This window comes from Schistosoma mansoni, chromosome 5 (assembly GCF_000237925.1).
Source record: "Schistosoma mansoni strain Puerto Rico chromosome 5, complete genome".
NCBI classification, from domain to species: Eukaryota; Metazoa; Platyhelminthes; class Trematoda; order Strigeidida; family Schistosomatidae; genus Schistosoma; species Schistosoma mansoni.
In genome coordinates, this window is record NC_031499.1 from 7,408,418 (window position 1) to 7,429,652 (window position 21,235).

The following is a 21,235-nucleotide window of genomic DNA, read 5'->3' on the forward strand; positions in this document are numbered from 1 at the left end:
TTTAGAATAAAACTCTCTTGACAAGTAGTGGTTTAATGATCAAAGTGATTTACTTATAACAATTGAATCCCAGGTTCGAACTTATCTTCGTGTAATTTATTTGAAACACTCGTATAACATCTTACCTTAATGTTATAGCTTAGTGGTTAATATGTGTTCGGTTTCTAACCACGAAGTCCAGTGTTCAGACCTTTCATGATCTACTTCAATTTAGTTAATTAGGTTATCATCAACAGTTTTCATATGTAATGTTCAACTTGCAATATCAGATACATGAATATCTGTAATTAAAAAATGAATTATTTGTCTTCATAATAAATTTCTTATTTTTGATAGCTATCGCCATCTAGAATTCAAAGTGAAATTGAACAAAATTGTCTATCAACTTCATCATTGAATCCATCATCAAAAAATGTAAGTGCCTCTTAACATTTGTACAATTTAAGATCATTTCTAATGCATAAATCCATTTGTCACATGAGTGTAACGTATGTATGTATGTATGTATTTTGAAGTTTACTAGCTTAATTACTATAGGTGAACTTAGTGACTTTATTGTTGCTGAGATTCTATTCATACCTCTCTCCCTCTATCTTCTTTCCAGTGCTTCCAGGTTTTCCTTAATGGTCTAGATTCAATTGACTCAAGCTTCCAACTATGAATCATTCTTTACCTATTCAGTTAGTTACTGCTGATTAAAATCTCACCTGAATCATCAATACTCTATAAATTGTCAAAAAAACTTCGCCTGTTTGTGTTAGCTAATGTAGGGCAAGTGAAATGTCAATGAACCGTAGCCAAATCATCTGGCATTTGGGTCACTAAATATCGAACAGATCATCGACCCCATCAAAGTCAAGGACAATCAACGCGCATCAATTAATCATACGCCATGGACTGGCCCATGCGGCAATGGTTCTACTTTCGCTTGTATCTACTTCAACTAACACATTTCAGTAATAATGTCCTTTGTGTTGTACAGTTTCCAGAGCATCCATGGTCCCTTGATACGTTGATGGGGCAATACACGTAAGGTGCTGATCGCGAAGTATGACTTTGAAGTTAGCTTGTTGGTTACACCGTTCCCGTCTAAGTCGAGTAGGCCTCCAATCATTTGACATAGATCGTCAACGATGATGTTCTACACTAATTTAAAGCAACCATCCAAAATCTCTTATTGATTATTTTGTAATCATTTTCCTTATAAAGAATACAAATGACTTAGGTGTCATGTTGATGTGTTCAGTGTCAGTTTACTATGATTGTCTTCCTTCCAAATGTTCTTGACAACTCGAATAAATAACCAAACTCTGTTACCATTCATTTTCTTTTTTGGTATTTTTTTGTTGTAATTCACCATATTTACTAATGGACATGATTGTTATCTAAAAACTTCCTAATTGAATCTGTCAGGTAGCATAATTTCTCTCAAAATCACAGGTACACTTTCCTGACGAGTGCCCAATAACACAAAACCTAGGTTCAGGGTTTCCTGTTTACTACCTCCAACAACTATTATATCTCAACATACTGCATGCAATGTCGAGTCACCTAAACTAGTGGCCATATTGCAGCTTGGTCGATAGGATTCAATCTACACTAAGAAGGACCTGACATACATGACATTGATCATCACCCAATGATCAATCAATTGTAGAAATCACTTCATTGAAACTAATTTACTTTAAACTTATAAATTTGTCAAAAATGCATTTTAAACTAGATTTGCTATGAATCAGTTTTGAATAAATATCCCTAAAAGAAATATACAAAAGATCTAATTATGCTTTGTAAATTTTTTAAATTTTAATTCGTATGTTTTATCGGTAGGAGGTTTTGTGGAGATTTTAGTATTTTTATAACTGAAATCATGAGTCCATTGAAACTAGACCACCATGGAAAACCTGAGAGCACTGGAAAGGCCGTTTCATCCTATTAAGGGACTCTTCTACAGTGCGCATCCACGATCTCGCCTCACGAGATTCCAACCCAGGACCTACCAGTCTTGTGCTAGAACACTTAACCGATAGACCATTGAGTCGGCATCCTATTGTGGTAATGTCTAACATCAACCAATCCACGAAATTGGGCAACCATTTACCAATGTCTTCAGTGAGTTGATATCTCTCAACAGACCTGGTTGAACTCCACTGGTTACTGCTTCTCACTGAAACTCCAGGAAGTACCTCATGGAGCCAGAGACTGGTAGGTCCTGGGTTCGAATCTCGCAAGGCGGGATCATGGATGCGCACTGCCACTGAGGAGTCTTACAATAAGACGAAGCAGACTTCCAGTGCTTCCAAATTTTCGATGGTGGTGTAGCTTTAATTGACTCATGATATCATATGTTTTAGTTATTTGAACCTTCCCATTAATGTTTATTACTATGATTGATCATTTCTTTACGACATATGTGTATCCTGTCCAAATTGCCAATATCAAGGCACAAAATATTGGTTATCTGGATTCAATGGCTAAGTAGATAAATAGATAAAAGCACCGGAAACAAATATCAATATGAAAGATACATTCAGCTGATGAGTTGGAAATAAGAAGAACTACGAGTCATGGATTCCACTGCTAACCTTCATTCATCTCTACTTATAATGCTTATGATTTAAGGCAATATCTAGACAGAAGGGGGTTTTTGTGGAGATTAAGTATTTTCATAGTTGAAAGCGTTAGTCTATTGAAGCTAGACTACCAGGGAAAACCGGAAGCACTGGACGGCAATTTCGTCCTATTGACTAACGCTTTCAACTATCAAAATACTAAATGACCACAAAAACAGCTTTCTGATAATAATAATCATAATCATATGCTCACTAGTGACTGACTTCGATAGGTAAATCCAGGAGTTCTAGTGAGAAGCAGTTGACCAGTGGAGTTCAAACCACGTCTGTTGTGAGATACCAACTCACTGAAAACTACTGGTAAACGGTTGCTCAAGTTAGTGGATTGGTTGAGGTTAGACATTAACACCAACGAATATCGGCTCAGTAGTCTATCGGTAAAGTGCTCTGGAGCGAGACTGGTAGGTCCTGTGTTCGAATCTCGTGAGGCGGAATCGTGGACGCACACACACCAGAACGACGCGGCCATGCAGTGCTTACAGGTTTTAGATGGTGGTCTAGCTTCAATTGACTCACGCTTTCAACTATGAAAATATCTAGACAGTTTGTACAGGATCCATATATGCCAATATGAGACTGATTAAACAATAATTGAGATGATACAAGCAAACTTGATTTTAAAAATCCACATACTCATACCTGCTTGAATAATAAATCTATTTGCTGATTGACTATCAAATCCTAATGAACTAGCTATACATGTAAATTTCCATAAATGAATTTGAAAATTAACATCGTCCAATTTGATTGGATCATCTGTAGGGAGATAGTTCCCATGATCATTGAAAACTTCTTTATCCATAATCCATAAATTTTTCGAATTAACTGTGATCATCTCCAATGAAGATTGAAGTTGATCTAATGTAAGTTGTAAATTTGAACCATTTGTTAAATAAGTTTGTGTATTATTTGATTTCCATAGAAACCATTGAATTCGACCAGATGGATTAAAATCTGTTTGACACTAATATGAAAATGAAAGAAGAAAAAAATGAATTTATAGGTTAGTAAAGGTCAACCCTGAAAGAACACATCTCATCTTATCCCGTAGATATCTGTCTTCAGCGGTAAGTACGGAGCTAATACGAAAACGACTCACAAAAAGGTCATGTGTGACCAACTTCAAGCAGATGTCTCTTGGGCACTACAGTCACGCTCTCAGGTCACTAAGACCAACCCTAACACAATTTCCTTTTCAGGTACCTCCAGAAGAACCTTTCCACGATGTGGGCAACCGGGAAGTGATAACCGCCCTCATATCTCTAACAGCACTACAGATCACTAGGTATCATTATCATGGTTTGATTTGATAATTTCAAATAAATTAAGCATCAGGTGAGATTATAATCAGAGAGGGGTCTTGTGGAGATTATAGTAATTAAACATTGAATTCATGAATCAATTGAAGCTAGACTATCATGCAACATCTGGAAGCACTGGACAAGTTTTCGATTAAGTCTTCAGACAGATTTTCAACATGTGCCATAAACACATCTGCCATTATTAGCAGATGTGTGTCACTTTATAAGAGATATGTGGACGATTTCTTAGTTATCTGTGAAAGAAAGGATGATATGAACTACTTATTGAATAAACTTAACACTATTCAAAATCACATCAGTCTCTCATGCAAAGAGGAGAAGAGTGACCAACTTCCCCTCCTAGATATAGTTCTAAGCAGACGAGAAGAAGACTTAATCAAACGATTCATTTATCGAAAACCGTCGTGGATGGGTCAATACCTTAGTTACTATAGTTATTGCCCTGTGCAATACAAACGGGATTTGGTAAGGTGCCTATTTGACAGGCTTCATCGTATTAGCACAAACGACGCTACTGATGATGATGCAAGTTGTTAAAAAAGACATTAATGAGGAATGGTTATCCACTTAAATTTGTCAATAGATGGAAAGTTCATGGCACAGTGAGACCTAATGTAGCCATGGTGGAGAAAAAGCCTGTCTACATCACCTTACTATTAAGAGGTCATTCAAATAGCCTTTTATTGAAACAAACGCTTAAATCAACCATCAAAACGTATTGTGCAGCGAAGGTCATTATCAAAGAAAGAACGAGGTCCATGCCTAATCCAAAACCTAAAAGATATGAAAGTGATTATGTCACATCCCACTGCGTTTACCAATTCAAACGTGTGTGTGGTCACACATACATAGGGAGGAGCAATCGTGATCTGAAAATTAGGGTGGGTGAATATGTACCAAAATGGTTGCAAAAACAAATAGAATCAAATGACCCAATAAGACTAGATGATAAACATCCATCTTCCTCTATAGCCAAACCCATCATCGAAACAGGCCATCAATGATCATTGATCTTAACTTGGCTTTTGTGGTGTTGTATAAAAGTGTAAAAAAAGCATATATACTAAGGTTTATTGAAGCCTTAACCATACGAAAATTCAAACCCCCTTTGTGTATTCAAAAACATCCTTGTCTACTTTTACCCCCCATTTCCAGTCTAGTTGACTGGAACAGTGGACTTCATGGACGTGTGATGATGGGTTATAAGCACAAAACAAATGAAACATCGCTTAGCATGGATGAGAATACGGCAGACTGTGTAACTGCCTGTAGCGTCAACAGCCCTGAACAAGTCCATCGAAATTACGACCTTAGTGACAGAAGGGGGCGCAAGTGCCTCTTCAGTAGTTGACATGCAGTTCTATTGTGGCACTCCTCAGTGGCAGTGAGCATCCACGATCCCGCACTCGCGAGATTCGAAATCAGGACCAAGACCACTAAGCTGGCCGGCATCCAACGGTGTTTATGCCTAACTTCAACAGACCCACGAAATTGAGCGACACATCCATCATTGTCTTCAGTGAGTTACTTTCTCACAACAGACCTGGTTGAACTCCACTGGTCACTGCTTCTCACTAGAACTCCAGGAAATACTACTTTGAGCCAGTCACTTGGGAGCATATGGTTATTATCATAAAGTGTTTGTGTGAAGATTTTGGTAATTTTATAGTTGAAATCATGAGTCAATTGAAGCTAGACCACCACTGAAAACCTTGGAAGCACTTGACGGTTGTTTCGTCTTATTCAAGGACTCCTGAGCAGTACTCAACGGCGGTGCGCATCTAGAAGCACCTAAATGAAACATCGTTGATATTTACATCTGGAAAATTAATAAAACATGTTGAACAACCATTCGAATATCTCTTCAATGTGATAAGAAAATTGTATCTTTTCATTATCCTCCCTAACTTAGCTTATATTTTTTATACAATAAACAATAGCTAGTGATTAAAATCTTATATATTTCGTAAAATTTTAAATTAACAGCCCTTTTCAACTGAACTAAGCGTTAGTTGTCCTTGACTTTGACATGGATCGATGATTTGTTCGATATTCAGTGACCCAACAGCCGAATGATTTGGCTAGGGCTCAGTGACATTTCACTGTCCCTACAAATGATTTCACTTTTACCAAAAACTATAATTACCTGAGAGTTTTTTTTACCATATTCGACACTGTTTGGAATATCATTCCTTCTCATTCATCTTCTCATTTGTAACTTGCAAGGTTTCAGCGTTCGATTGCTCAAGTTGCAATCAATATATCAAGAATCTAAGCTCTAGATATAACAGTGACAAATTAAAACACATCAGCTAATATTTTCTTTAAACCATATTTTCTCTCAAACCATTTTTAAAAAATGGCACCGGAATTAGTAATTTTACCACTGAACACCAAACCAGTAATCGTAGGGATTAAGAGTTCGTTACACGACTCATTGGTTCAAGTTTCAATCATTGGTATGTCCACAGGTGATCATCTATGGAGAAACAGCCTTTCAATGCTATTTCATCTGAGATTATTCCTTGGCAATACACTTACTTACTTACTTACTTACTTACTTAATTACTAACTTACTTACCTACTTACTTACTTACTTACTTACTTACTTACTTACTTACTTACTTACTTACGTCTGTTACTCCCAATGGAGCATAGGCCGCCGACCAGCATTCTCCAACCCACTCTGTCCTGAGCTTTCCTTTCTAGTTCTATCCAATTGTTGTTCATTCTTCTCATGTCTGTTTCCATTTCTCGGCGTAATGTGTTCTTTGGTCTTCCTCTTCTCTTTTGGCTTTCAGAATTCCATGTGAGAGTTTGTTTTGTGACACAGTTGGGTGATTTCCTCAATGTGTATCCTATCCACTTCCAGCTCTTCTTCCTGATTTCTTCCTCCACTGGAATCTGGTTCGTTCTCTCCTACAGTAGGTTGTTGCTGATAGTGTCTATCCAACGAATCGGAAGTATCTTGCGTAGACAACTGTTATTGAACACCTGTAACTTCTGGATGGTGGCCTTCGTAGTTCCCCAGGTTTCCGCCCCATACAGTAGAACTGTCTTGACATTTGTATTGAAAATTATGATCTTGGTGTTGATTGACAATTGTTTTGAGTTCCAAAACTTGACAATACAACTCATAAATAAAATTAATCAACGCAAAATCATTTCAACTAAAATAATATTTCCTTGAGTTCTAGTGGGAAGCAGTGACCAGTAGAGTTCTACCAAGTCTGTTGTAGAGATATCAACTCACTGAAGACAATTGGTGAACGGTTGCTCAAAATCGTGGATTGTTTAAAGTTAGACATTAACGCCGTTGGATGTCGGCTCAGTGGTCTATCGGTTGAGTGCTCCGGCGCGATACTGGTAGGTCCGAGTGCGGGATCGTGGTTGTGCACTGCTCAGGAGTCCCATAATAGGACGAAACGGCCCTCCAGTGCTTCCAAGTTTTCCATGGTGGTTTAGCTTCAATTGACTCATAATTTCAAGTATGAAAATACTAAATTCTCCACAAAACCCCTTCTGATCTACAAGGTAACATTGACAAGAAACCTTTCTATTCTTCACTTACCTGTAATGTTATCTCTTGTGTTATATACAACTTATCTGTAGATTTTGTCCAACATAGCATTTTCAATTTCTTACCAAATATTGAACAAGGATACAGTATATAAAATTGATTCTCACGATTATCTATATGTGGTCCATCTATAAAAGAAGATTAAAATTCAAAAACAATTGAAATCATGAATCAATTGAAGCTAGACCACCATGGAAACCTGGAAGCACTAGACAGCCATTTCGTTCTATTTTGGGACTCCTCAGCAGTGCGCATTCACGATCTCGCTTCGCGAGATTCGAACCCAGGACCTACCAGTCTCGTGCCAGAGCACTTAACTGAAATCTCCACAAAACCCCTTCTGATCAAAAACAATTCTCTATCTATAAATAGTTTATATCATTCAATTAATTATTGTGTAAACTACTGTTGTATTGGATCATATACTGAAGAAAAGGTATCATTTAAAACTTGTTCGAACTAAGGGGATTAATGATAGTTGAGAGGATTATATATCGGCTAATCAACAGAGATGTCAGATTATCTCGTTAGTGATCATGGTCAGCCATACTTGGTCAAAAATTACATAGTTATTCTGTAGAGAAATTAAAATGCTTCAGTTAGGAATCTATCGATATTTCTCCAAAAAACTGTTACATCTCTTGGCCTATCAAATATCAAGTGATAAAATCGCTAATCAGAATGCAGACTCCTATGACCTTGTCATCTCGCTAAACCAATGATGAGTCGAAAAGCACTAGTATCCGTGAGTCAACTCTAAATCCTTATCGCTCCTCTGTATCATAGCTTCTCGCCTACCATAGGCTGTTCAGTCCAGAACACAAACACTAGCCATCGCTATATGAATCCTCTATTTCAGATATATATAGTTTATATAGAAGCAGGCCACATGACACCATTTATTGAAAAATAATAATCAAACAAGAACAAGATAAAAGTGGTCGTATGTAAGGGAGATTTTAGCTAATAGATTGGGAATAAATCAAGAATGGTAAGTCGAACAGTAGTAGGCAGTAGACCGAATGAAAGCTTATGATAAAAGGATTATATACAGCGAGACTATAATTTATGGACGAGCTAATCAGAAACGTTTAACGGATTTCAAGGTCACGGCGCCAATTTTAGTACCTGATGCTCATGCACCATCGGTTCAAAGAGGATTTTAGAGAAGACTTGACAATTAAGTGGCTACAATAAATGGGACTACTAAGTAGTCTCTTTATTTGTAATTGCGGTAATCGATTGACTTGTAGACCTAGTGCAGACTACCCTGATGATTTTATCCTTCGATTTAATATGTGTTAGAGGAAGAACTCGGCTAGAATAGGAACCTTTTTCTCTCGATCCAGATTGAGACTCAGGCAAATCCTAATAATTGCTGCGAACTGCATAATAAAAGGACCAGTATTACTGGCTGCAATATTGGCAGATGTTAATTATGCTTGAGCTGTTCAGAGGTATGAGTATTGTAGAGATATGTACGTAATAAAAAAAAGAAAAACTTACACAAGCGGAGTGCATACAAACAATATTGAATCTATGTGGTCGAGGTTGAGAGAGTTTTTGTGACCTTATCATGGCCTCAGAGACCTAGTATCACAGAGCCATATGGATGAATTCCTTTATCTTATGCATTACTAGTTTACAATCTTTGAACCTTTTTCTAACCTTGACAAGCTTTTGGACCATGTAAAAGAAGTGCATCCACTCTAATTCTTTGGTGTTGTATACTGACTGTTACCTGATTGGCTAATATTTCTCAAGGTCACTTGAGATTGGCTCAAAGGTCGTCCATAAAGTATAGTCTTGCCGTTACTATTCATTTATTCTTTATTTGAATATAACAAAAGCTAAAAACCAAATCGTCTTTATTACGAAAGAAGACTATTTTGGGAACTTTATCAAGAATCTCAAAATTCTTTACTTATAATATTTTTCGCAAGCTTAAATCAAACACATTTGATTCAATGAAAGCAAAAATACACTATGTGATCACTGATTAGTGATCATTGTCATGTTCGTCACCACATGTCTCAGTGGCTCGAAACCACATGCACGGTACTGAGATGTTAATTGGTCGAAATCAATCGACGAAATACTGTGAACTCAGGTTTCGTTCTAGTTAGAACCTTTTAACAATAAGTTAGTGAAATATTGAAGGAACTAAACATTCATATGGAATTAAAAGATAACATTAGTTACTGCTCCGTTGTCATTTGGTTAGAAAATTTCAATCTTACAAAAATTTAGTTTGGATCAGAATGGCACAGAGACAACGTCTCAGACTATCAACCTGAGTGACCTAGATTAACATCTAATAGATAGCATCAGCTTCTTCAAAACCTCAGACATCGCTTAATGACGAGTGTCGACTAGCACAAAAATATATATTCAGCGATTCTTGCCGTTTACATCCAACCGCCTAGAAATGAAACATTATTTACCAAATACATTGTATCAACTCAGAGTAGAACTATAATGAACAAAGTGGATGACACATTCATCTACGTATACATGAACACAGATAAGCAACGAAGAGATATCATATTTTACCACATATCAATGTATCCGTAATCAACAGGCACACTGTTATAAAATTAAGTTTATCACTCTATTTGTGGAAAATCAACCGATCACAAGATTATGGATGAACCAAATAAAATGATCAACGAAGTTGACAAAAAATCTCAGAAGTCAACCTGTAGGAAAGTCATCAGAATGGACTGACATTTTTCTTGTGGAATAATCAGAAAACTCACTCCTATATAAAAGAAGCACATGGAATGTTATCGAAAGTGACAACGAAATCTTTATGAATCAAACATTGCTATATAAGAATACACAAACTTTATGTAAATTTAGAAATATGATGTTTGTGTTTAAGTTATAAGACAACCAGACATTGTACGAAAATAAATCCAACTGTCACAATTGATCGATCACCGGGTGGTGATCATTGTCATTCGTGTCAAGTCCTTCTTAGTGCTGATCGAATGCTATCGATCAAGTTGCAATGTGGCCACTAGTCTATGTGGCTCGACACTGCGTACACTATGTTGAGATAAGATGGTGGCTGGAGGTGATCAACAGGAAACCCTTGACCCAGGTTTCGTGCTACTTGGCACTCGTCAGCAAGGTGTACCTGTAATCTTGAGGGAACTGTTGCTCCCCGTGTCACCCAGCTCCACAGTCAGAGACATAACCACTGAGCTATTCGGGCCACGACCGACCTCCTGTAGGACTGAGATATAATCACAATTGATCAATCACTGTCTGGTGATCAATGTCACGCTTGTCAATTCCTTTTTATTACTGATCGAATGCTATCGATCAAGTTCATGTTGAATAGTTTACCTCCCAACTTACTTAATTGTTTGATTTTAGGTATATGAATGAATTATACGCAAAATAAATAATCATAGGTTAATTAATATTCAATCTAATAGAAAGTTAAAACCATATTATTTTAATTACAATGAAAATATTACTTATGGTTTACATATGGCCTGATAATCCAGAGTTTAAACTGTCGTAAGTTCATGGATATAAACCGTAGATGAATCCTAGAACAGGACAAATAAGCTGTATAGCAATTATTAATAATCAAAAATTATTTAGTTGACATTAATTCACGATGCAGATCTTTCATTCTGAGTAAGTCTAATTTCCAGTGAAGATACCATAGGTATTGTGGTTTGACAATACTTTACCAGTAACACCTTCTATAATTGAATCGCGTCCACCCAGTAAAATCAAAAATCAGAAGTGAGGTGATTCAAAGATATATTTGATAAGTTATCAATATATCGAGGAGTGACTGATTTAATCTGGCTACTCATCGAAGGAGATGTTGCGCACGCCATTCTAAAACATGATATGGTTTGGATGCATGATCAACAGCCTTCAGCTAAATGAGTCCATTCAAACTGATATGGTCAGCATCCAATGTTGAACACTTACAGACCTACTGATTTTGGAGATTTATTTACAGCTATACGAGAAACCTCCAAATTTAACATCGGCGAGACTAAACTATATGGACGAGCCAATCAGAAGCTTTCGTTGATTTTCAAGGTCACAGTGCTAAGTTCGGTACCTAACGCTTACATACGGTCGGTTTACAACGGATTTTAGAGAAGACGTGATAATTCAGCGTCTAAAAGAGAAGTGATCATAAGATTTTGGCGCGAAATTCAATTATCCATTTGGATAAATAGAGTTTTGGCATTATAGCTGATGTCAGTTCGTGATGAAAACCCTAAGTATAATTCCTAACTTTAACCATGAACCGCAAATCATGATTTGAATTCTTCACACAGGTTTATAACCCTCATTTGGTCTTAGTTATTATGTTGACACTCTCAGGGTCACTCTAGCGTCGCTCAAACATCGTCCATAAATTATAGTCACACCTTTAACCCTAAACCATAACCTTAAACCTTAACTCTAACCCTAAACCATACCAACATACCCACAACATTGAAGCTATGTGGTCGAGGCTAAAATAATATTTTGAGACCTTATCATGGTTCCAGAGGTCGACTACTATGGAGCCATATGGATGTGTTTCTGTACCGTATGGACTATGATTTTAGAACTTCTGAACTTCTATATCTAACCTTGATAAGTTTTTGACTCATGTAAAAGAACAGTATCCGCTTTAATTTTTTAGTTCTGTATAATATATTTTTACTGTATACTGATTGTCTTCTGATTGACTAATATTTCTCAAGGTCACTTAAGATTCGTTCAAAGGTCGTCCATATAGTTTAGTGTCGCCGAATTTGTCAACTAAAAGTGGATACATCCCAGATTTGATGTTCATATATACCAATCAAAGCTGATCAAATTTCAGTCCAAATGATTAACAACGGGATAATTTGAATTATTCTAAGTTAAATGAAACATCTTCTGTACATAAATATATACAATTTGCTTATTGACTTACAATAAATATTTAAATCAATATAACCCATTGAAGATATCAATACTGGATCGTCTGTTGAATCATCTTCTAGATGATTATCAACATTAGAAATTTGATTACTCCAACTTCTTAATGATGTCTGAGATGATAATGATACTATGGGATCCATGGTATTGACTATAGGTTTCTTTATTTTAATCGATATTTGACAGTAGATTCTTCCTTTATGAAACTTTCGATATGGTATAAATTCTATAATATGATATTTCAATTGACGATGTAATATTATTCGTTTTGAAGATGTCATAGATAATGAAGTAATGTTATGATAATGATTGTTCATTGAATGAATAGTTGATAATGAACTTATATTAAATAATGTATCATTATGATTAGTAGTAGTATCTGACAGTTGAATAAAAAATCTGTGATTACAAAAAAGAACCAATGAAAAAGATACAGATTGAAGGATTTAAATTAAACGGTTAGTTTACTGATAAGAATAACAATGCAGTCTTCTTCATTAAACTAAATTAAAAAGAAAAACTGGATAATCTCATTTGAATAGAGTTTTGTTCTCTGAGCTAGATAGTTTTGGTCGAATAGCTTTCATCATTAATCTATATGACATTATCAGTACAAATTCCAGGTAGAAGTAAAGTGTTCAAATTTTTCCACATATAGTTCATACCTTGCACTGTAGACCTCGATGTTAAAGTCAGTAATAACTAATCACGTTTCTGCTGTTGATGATATTGTTCAGAATGATGATGAAAGTTTCACGATCAAATCATTCATCATAGAGAACAAACTTCTGCTGAAATCATCCATTTGAACTAAAAATCTACAATATCTTATCACCAAACCGATGGCTTATTTAAAATCTATAGACAACCTTCTTCATTATGGAAACATTCTAGTTTTTGTTGACTGATAATAATGGGCGGCCTGCTTAAACATCTGGGCTACCTGTTTCCCGTCATCTATATATTTCAACAAGTTATCTAATATTGTTTGTTTTAATACATCATTATGGCTATTAAGCACACAACCTATTCCGGTGCGTTTCTGAAAACTGTACAACCTTTCGCTGTAAAAGTTACAAAAGGCCTAATCAGAGATGTCGTGTTTGCTGGGAACATGCAGCAAAAAAGAATATACATTATTCATATGTCGATTGACTGAACTGCTGACATCCAACTGGCGATCACTGAATGTTTAACATCAGGAGCAACGAAGAAATAAGAAACGTAAACATGTTGAAATACTTTATGCTGAGAATTTGATTTTGTACCAAATAATATAATATTGAATAAAGCTAATAATAATAATAATTTTTTAAAAAATAACTAATTCAGTACTGATAATATAAGAAGTATAAAGTAATAAGCTATATTCTATGGAATTCCACTCATATCATTTATTTTATTTATTTATTTAAACACATCAATATTGGTACAAGGAGGCACCAGATATATATGCACCACACAAATTTCATTTGATTTATATAAGAGCTGTGATACTAACCGGGTGTTCAAATCGAAACAGGTGGTTTTCTTAAGAGGCCACACCCGAAACCTTTGACCTAATGATCTGATCCACATGACAGTGGAGCATCATAAAATAATGCAGTCTCATGGTAGCCGGTGATTAACAATTGATTCATACGTCATTCGTTCCCTTAGGATATTGGAGCCCATGTGCACGATTGGTTTGAAATCAGGGTTATCCAACTCACCTAGATGGATAACAGGATCGAAAAGTGCTCTACACTGCTCGCACGGCTTTTGTGTATCAGTGCTCTGATTGATAATTCACTCCTCTATGATTGGCGGGAATCATCACGTTATATATTAACAGGGCACACAGGCACACAATATATCAATTCAACTACTTATAATTATTCTTATCAGTAGTGAGTATATTGATAAGAAACAGTAATAGATAATTTATAACTTACGTATATTCATAATTTGCATTAATAGGCACATTAGTTTTTTCATAAAAACATCCAAGTTGAACTGGTTGATTCTCAATTACGACTGTTGAATGTTTAATAGATGAAGTAAATATTGATTTTGGATTGGAATAAATTTCTATGTACACTTTATCAATATCTGAAATTAAAAAAAAGGAATTACAAAATGGACATCACTGAACAAACTAGAAGGGGAACCAGATTCATATGTACCACACCAGTCACTTGATTTTTTGGGGGGGGGGGGTTATTCGGGTAGGAACTCAGTGGCCCCAATGGTACACGAATTTAAATCAACCATTTTTAACTAATTTTGTTAAGTGGATTCTCTTTTCAGTTAGAAAAGTTTTTGGCTGTCTAACATTTTTTTTAATGTAACTCAAAAATTGCTTAAAAATTAGTTTTGCTCGTCCCGTGTATCAACACTATTTTAAATTTCCAAACTCCGTTGTTGAATCAATACTGTTAGTACTTGTGCAGTTTTTGTAAACAATATTGCCACCCATCTTTGACTTTCTTTGATTACTAGAGGTAATGCGACCGATTGGTAATTACAACAGAATATTCAACTCTCGTGGGTGGGTCCTCCATATCCAACAACACAGATAGATCGCCGGACTCCAGTAACCTGAAGGAACAAATGGCGTATGAACCAATCGTTGGTCACCGGCTGCCATGAGACTGCATCTCCTTACGTTTCTCCACTGCATTGTGAATTAGACCTTTAGGTCGAAGGCTCTGGGTGTGGCCTCTTAAGAAAACTACGTGCTTCGAGTTTTGCACCCTGACAGTATCACAACCCACACAAAAATCATTGACTTGTGTGGCACATATGTATTCAGTGCCCCTTTGTACCAATATTTAGGGGTTCAAATAAATAAATTACCACTTTTAGTGGGCTGATACCTGACTTCAATTGGACCGTATGCTGATTGTTGTCGAAATGTACATACCGTCGACCCTCGTCTGTCCAGGATGTCATTGATCCAAATTTGTTGAATTTTACTTGAACATTACTAAACATACGTTAACAGCATTATTACTATTCTCCAAATGTTTTAAATAATCTGATGATATGATCATACTGTCCATTCTCTACTTGTACTACAACTGAATACAGTATCGTTTGAAGAAGCTTACAAACAGACTGGTCACCGAAATACTGCTTTATATCTCCTTCGGTGTTCAAATAAATTAAAATCTGGTTTATATCTTGGTCGAACAGGACTTCTTTGTATATGAGTATTGTGTTTCATTAAGAGATTCTTTGAGTGACGAGAACACTCTTGGTAGTTACAATTATCAGTAATGAAAACAAATTAAAAATATTGTTATGTCAAGTATTGACTCAACTACTCTAATATAAGCTTTTCAACATCCTTTGGGAATGAACAAATACTTCTGAGGTATCTATGGTGGTATTATGTTAAATGAATCGTTTAATGCCAACTAATGATTACCGTACAATACTATAATTATCACCGATATTAAGTATGAATGTTTAATCTTGAGTCTAATTGTATCTATCCACAATGGTTATTAGAAACTAGATCTGTCAGTGATGGCTAATGACCCATTTACTGATGATGTATACATGGACGCAAAATGAATGTAACTTATGTCAAAATAACTAACTATTTAAACAACTTTCTACTCAACTACTTGTCATATCTACTATATACGAACCTAAGTGAACAATACGAGTCATTGCCTGTGTTTAAAACTCTGTTTAAATAGATCAGAAGGGGTTTTGTGGAGATTTCAGTATTTTCATAGTTGAAATCATGAGTCAATTGAAGCTAGACCACAATGGAAAACCTGTAAGCACTGGACGGCCGTTTTGTCCTATTATGGGACGCATCCATGATCTCGCTTATTTGTGTTTCCTATTATCTATGTAAATTTAGCTGATGCAAAATAACCCTAAACTCATCATTATACACAAGGAAATTTTTCAAATTTGTAATTCTGCAATATTATCTAATATTCAATAAGTACGCTATGTCCAACATCAACGGTTTTTCAAGTTTCAATAAATCTTCATATCTCAGCTTTTCATTCACAATGTAGATAGTTTTGAATAAATTTAGACATCCAAAGTTGCGATTCCCAGCTAAATATCCACACCAATATATGAAATTTACCCACTAAAAAAATGGGATAATGGTGACAAATGTTGGACTGAAGATACTTATAGCGGTAAATAAATCCCCGAAATCGAATAGCTCTGTAAGTCTTTTACATTTGATGCTGACCACATTCGTTTTAATGGATTCAACTAGCTCAAGTCACTCGGTCACTTATCCGCACCAAATCACATATGAGAACGCCGTGCTGAACATCTTCTTCAGTTATTACCGAGTTTCGATCAGTCACTTCTTGATATATTGATAACCTATCAAATATATCTTCGGGACACCTCACTTCTGACTTGTGATTTCATTCGGTAGGTACAATTCACTTATAAAAGATGTTACTGGTTGAAGTGTTATCAAACTTCAAATACTTGTGGCATCTTCATACCAGCCCCCAAATGCCCTGGTACAGCCGAGAGTAGGGAGAGTCCGATCTCCCTCTCCAAATGCTCTCACATGGTAACGCGTATATAGACTCTACCAGGAAAGTCCTACTCACTGCCTTCTTGTGGCACCGGTGTTGTTCACGAAATTGAGAGGACGAAAAGCGAATGTCCGGCGCTTTAACCGGGTTGGTGGACACGGAAAGTCCACCAAAGAGAGTTGAATAACCCTGATCCCAAACCAATGGTGCACATGGACTGGCTCCAGTATCCTGAAAGAACAAATGGCGTATGAATCAATCGTTGGTGACCGGCTACCATGGAACTGCATCTACTCATGATGCTCCATTGCTTTGTGGATCAAATTTTTAGGTCAAAGACTCAAGGTGTGGCTTCCTAAGAAAACTACCTGCTTCAGTTTGGGCACCTGGGCAGTATCACAGCCCTCACACAAATCAAATGAGATTTGTGTAGCGCATATATATCTGGTGTCCTCTTGTACCAATATATATGTGTTTAAATAAATAAATAATCTTCATACTCATCAAACATTAAAAATTTGATAAATAACTGAAACCATAAAACAATATTTATCCAAACTTACATAAAAGATTCATAGTGATTATATTAGATCTAAATGGTATATATCCAAATGTATCATTCAAATGTATATGATGTTTCAGATGAGAAGTTCTGTTCGGTTGCATAACATTTACATTATTATTATCATTATTACGTAACATATAATCCTGTTGATTATCTAATGAACACATAATTGGTATTTGATTCATTTGTATTCTATGAAATGTAAGACTTAAAATAGACCAAGTTTTAAATCTAAAACAAAAAAACAATTTAAGAATGGTGTAATATACAGATGAAATAAAGTATATTTAGGTAGGTTATGGCATTTTTTACACATTTACTTACTTACTTACGCCTGTTATCCCTCGTGGAGGAGCATAGGCCGCTCATCAGCATTATCTGTCCAACTCTGTCCTGGACAATCCTTTCCAGTTCTTTCCAGTTGCTGTTCATCCTTTTTTCATATCTGCTTCTATTCTGCGGCGTAATATGTTTTTTGACCTTCCTCTTTTCCACTCGCCTTCCGGATTCCAAGTTGGGACTTGGCTCATGATGCAGTTTGATAATTTCCGCAATGTGTTGTGTTCTATCCACTTCCAATGTCTTTTTCCTAATTTCCTCTTCAGCTGGAAGCTGGTTTGTTCTCTCCCATAAAACGCTGTTGCTGATAGTATCTGGTCAGTGAATGTTGAGTATTTTGCGTAAACAATTGTTTATAAATACTTGTACCTTCTTGACGATGGATATAGTAGTTCTCCATGTTTCATCTCCGTACAGTAGAACTGACTGTATTGACGTTTGTATTGAAGATACTCACTTTGAAATTAGTTGACAGTTGTTTTGAGTTCCATATGTTCTTCACTTGTAGAAATGCTGCCCTTGCTTTGCCAAGCATGGGGTTAGCGACCCCTACCTAATATCTACTTTCAAGTAGGAATTTAAAAGTACACTAGATTCGATGAATTTATTGTTTACGTAAAAAAAATACTATACTTAGACCGACTTGAAGTAAGCGTACATGATAGTACCCAAAGAAGATATTGAAAACTCCATAATTAAAGCATTTTAGATCAAAGAATATAACTTTATCAAGATTTTTATATCTCTAAGTTTAGCTGATTAGCGATCCAACTCGACAATTCGCTTGCATCATCATTGATACCTATCATAAATCTAGATTTGAGAATATAGTTCAATGATGTAGTTGTACCAAATGTTTTACAAACCCTTGAGTTCAGCGGTTCGTTCAGTGTAGGATCAAAAACGTTTATTTTATTTATTGTCCTCTTGAGTTCTGAACTTATACAAATGATATCAGCTAGTAATGAAAACAGTAGTTCATCTTCAGAATGAGTATGGTATCAGAAATTAAAGTATGTACTTTATTGTTTTTGGTGTTTATCAGTCGCAGCTCAGCATTTCAATCCATAATAAATCACTTTATATCTTTCCCAAACTTAGTGAATAAATATTCATCTGCTAAAATGATTCTCAAGATAGGGTTGTAGAGATTGTTGAGTTTAGATTGATATCATGAATGGATCAATGTTTGACAACCATTGGAAACATGGAAACACTCACGAGTGATCGAAGGTCCAGTATTGGAGTCGTGAGTATGGGATCGTGGATGCACACTGCTGATAAGTCTTGTACTAGGATGAAATGCCCATCGAGTGGTTTCAAGTTTTCAATGGTCGTCTAACATTGATCCATTCGTGAAATCAATCACAACTCATACTATCAATTAATTTTTTTGGATGCATGCTTTTTAAACTACTCACAAGTAGGATTAGTATTTTCAAAAATCATTGTCATATATATAGAGTCTAATTAATTATAATCCAAGAGACGAAGTTTGAGCAACCGTTCACCAATTGTCTTCAGTGTGTTTTTATCTCACAACAGACGTGGTTGAACTCCACTGGTCACTGCTTCCCACTAGAACTCCAGGACATGTATCTAAGAGAAAACGTTACAAGCCCTACAGTATTTGTTCCATTATAAAATTCTTATTGAAGATAAAAGGTATACCTCGGGGATCTCCTATCACTTGAACTGATAAACTACATCAATACATGTATAAAATTCGAAACCAGAAGATGTGACAAACCATAAATCTCCAAAACTGCGTATCTAGGCTATTTTGTATGCAAAACTTAACAATGCGCCCATGGTTACTACTATATGGGTATTAAGGAGATTTTTGAATTTTATGGTTTTCATTGGGTACTGAGATTAGATAATAGGTGAAAACCAGGAAAAACTGAACTTGTTAAGTGTTTGCACATATGATCCTACAGGAGTTTGAATCATAAATCTTCAAGTCTCATAGTGATAATAAATATTGTCACTGGTTGACCACACAATTGTTTTTTCAATGTTAGATATTTGAAGGTAGACAATAAGAAACCCCGAGTCTGGACTTCATTCTAGTTAACGTTCATCCGTTAGGCATGCCTGCAATCTTAAAAGAATTGGTTTTTTTGAAGGAATTCAAACGCGTGTAATCTATGTTTGTAGTTTGCGGGGTTAATGTTAAACTTTTCAGTCCTTGCTGACGAGTGCAAACTAGCAAATAATTTGGGTGAAGTAGGATTTCTGGCCGACTGTCTCCCAGTAATTATAGCCGATGTCAAGTTAGTTAGACCAGTGTCCAGTTTACAATTTATTCTAAACAGTTAGATGCATATAAAAGACTGGACAAAAACGTCATTGGTCATCAGTGACCCGTCAGTGGGCGACTATCGCAATCAATGGTTGGAAATTCTAAGAGACATGGTTCAGAATCGATCACAATGGCGTAAGTGTATACACTTGTCGTTGTTTAAACCTTGACGTCTAAACTACATTATACCTTTCTTTCTATGAACTAATTCTATATCCCTCTATCATATCCTTATATGCAATTTTCGTTTTACATATTACTACCATTAAACTAACTACTTCGATGAATTTGGTATTCAGCTTTCTGTGCTAATGAGGTGTGACGACTTGGACCAATGCATATATGTATCTATCTGGTCCTACGTTGTAGCTGACTGACTGACTTACTCGTCAATCAATTTTCTCAACAATAATATACAACTTTTAAAATGAAAGCTACAGAAATTCCTTTAGGTTGCAGTTTTTTCTTGCCCTGTCTAAACCAATACACATTGAATATGTCCAAGAAATTATAGGATATTCAAGAATAACGATTATCTTCTTTGGACAAATAACATTGATCTGTTGTATTTCATGATGTACTGATCCCATTTGCAACTTTATAACTAGCTTAAAATGCGTGTGTTTGTGAAAACGTCGAATAATTTCTTCGCAGATTTATCAATGAGGAGGAGTTCATAGAATTCACCCAACCATGCGACATTCTAATCAATGAATCATCAGCTCAGAAGTTCTTATTCTTTACAATAACCTAAAATTATTAAATCGATAAACTTCCAAACATGACAAAATCACAACTATCATCTACCTGGTATTGTTTGTTTGAATCTTCCCATTGATGTTTAAGGCTGCAATTGATCAGTCTCTTATTGGCATATGTGAATACTACGCGTATTGCCCCGATATAGCCTTAGTTCACAAGCATTATAAGTAAATATGGATAGTGGCTAGCAGTGGAATCCAGTTTGACGCGCGTTTCGTCCTATTTGGGACTCGTCAGGTACATCCAGCTGACGAGTCTCTAATAG

The 21,235-nt window shown here is 35.8% G+C and overlaps 1 protein-coding gene across 1 annotated transcript in view; it reads right to left on the reverse strand.

The window, feature by feature from the left end:
* The window catches only part of Smp_143950 (hypothetical protein), a gene marked incomplete at both ends in the record, with an annotated part of 42,558 nt that overhangs the window by 11,829 nt on the left and 9,494 nt on the right, over positions 1-21,235 (reverse strand). The window contains 4 exons of the mRNA XM_018797773.1: positions 3,273-3,597; positions 7,527-7,648; positions 12,484-12,887; positions 14,423-14,579. Coding sequence (XP_018652782.1) covers positions 3,273-3,597; positions 7,527-7,648; positions 12,484-12,887; positions 14,423-14,579 — 1,008 coding nt within the window. The remainder of the gene's footprint in view (positions 1-3,272; positions 3,598-7,526; positions 7,649-12,483; positions 12,888-14,422; positions 14,580-21,235) is intronic.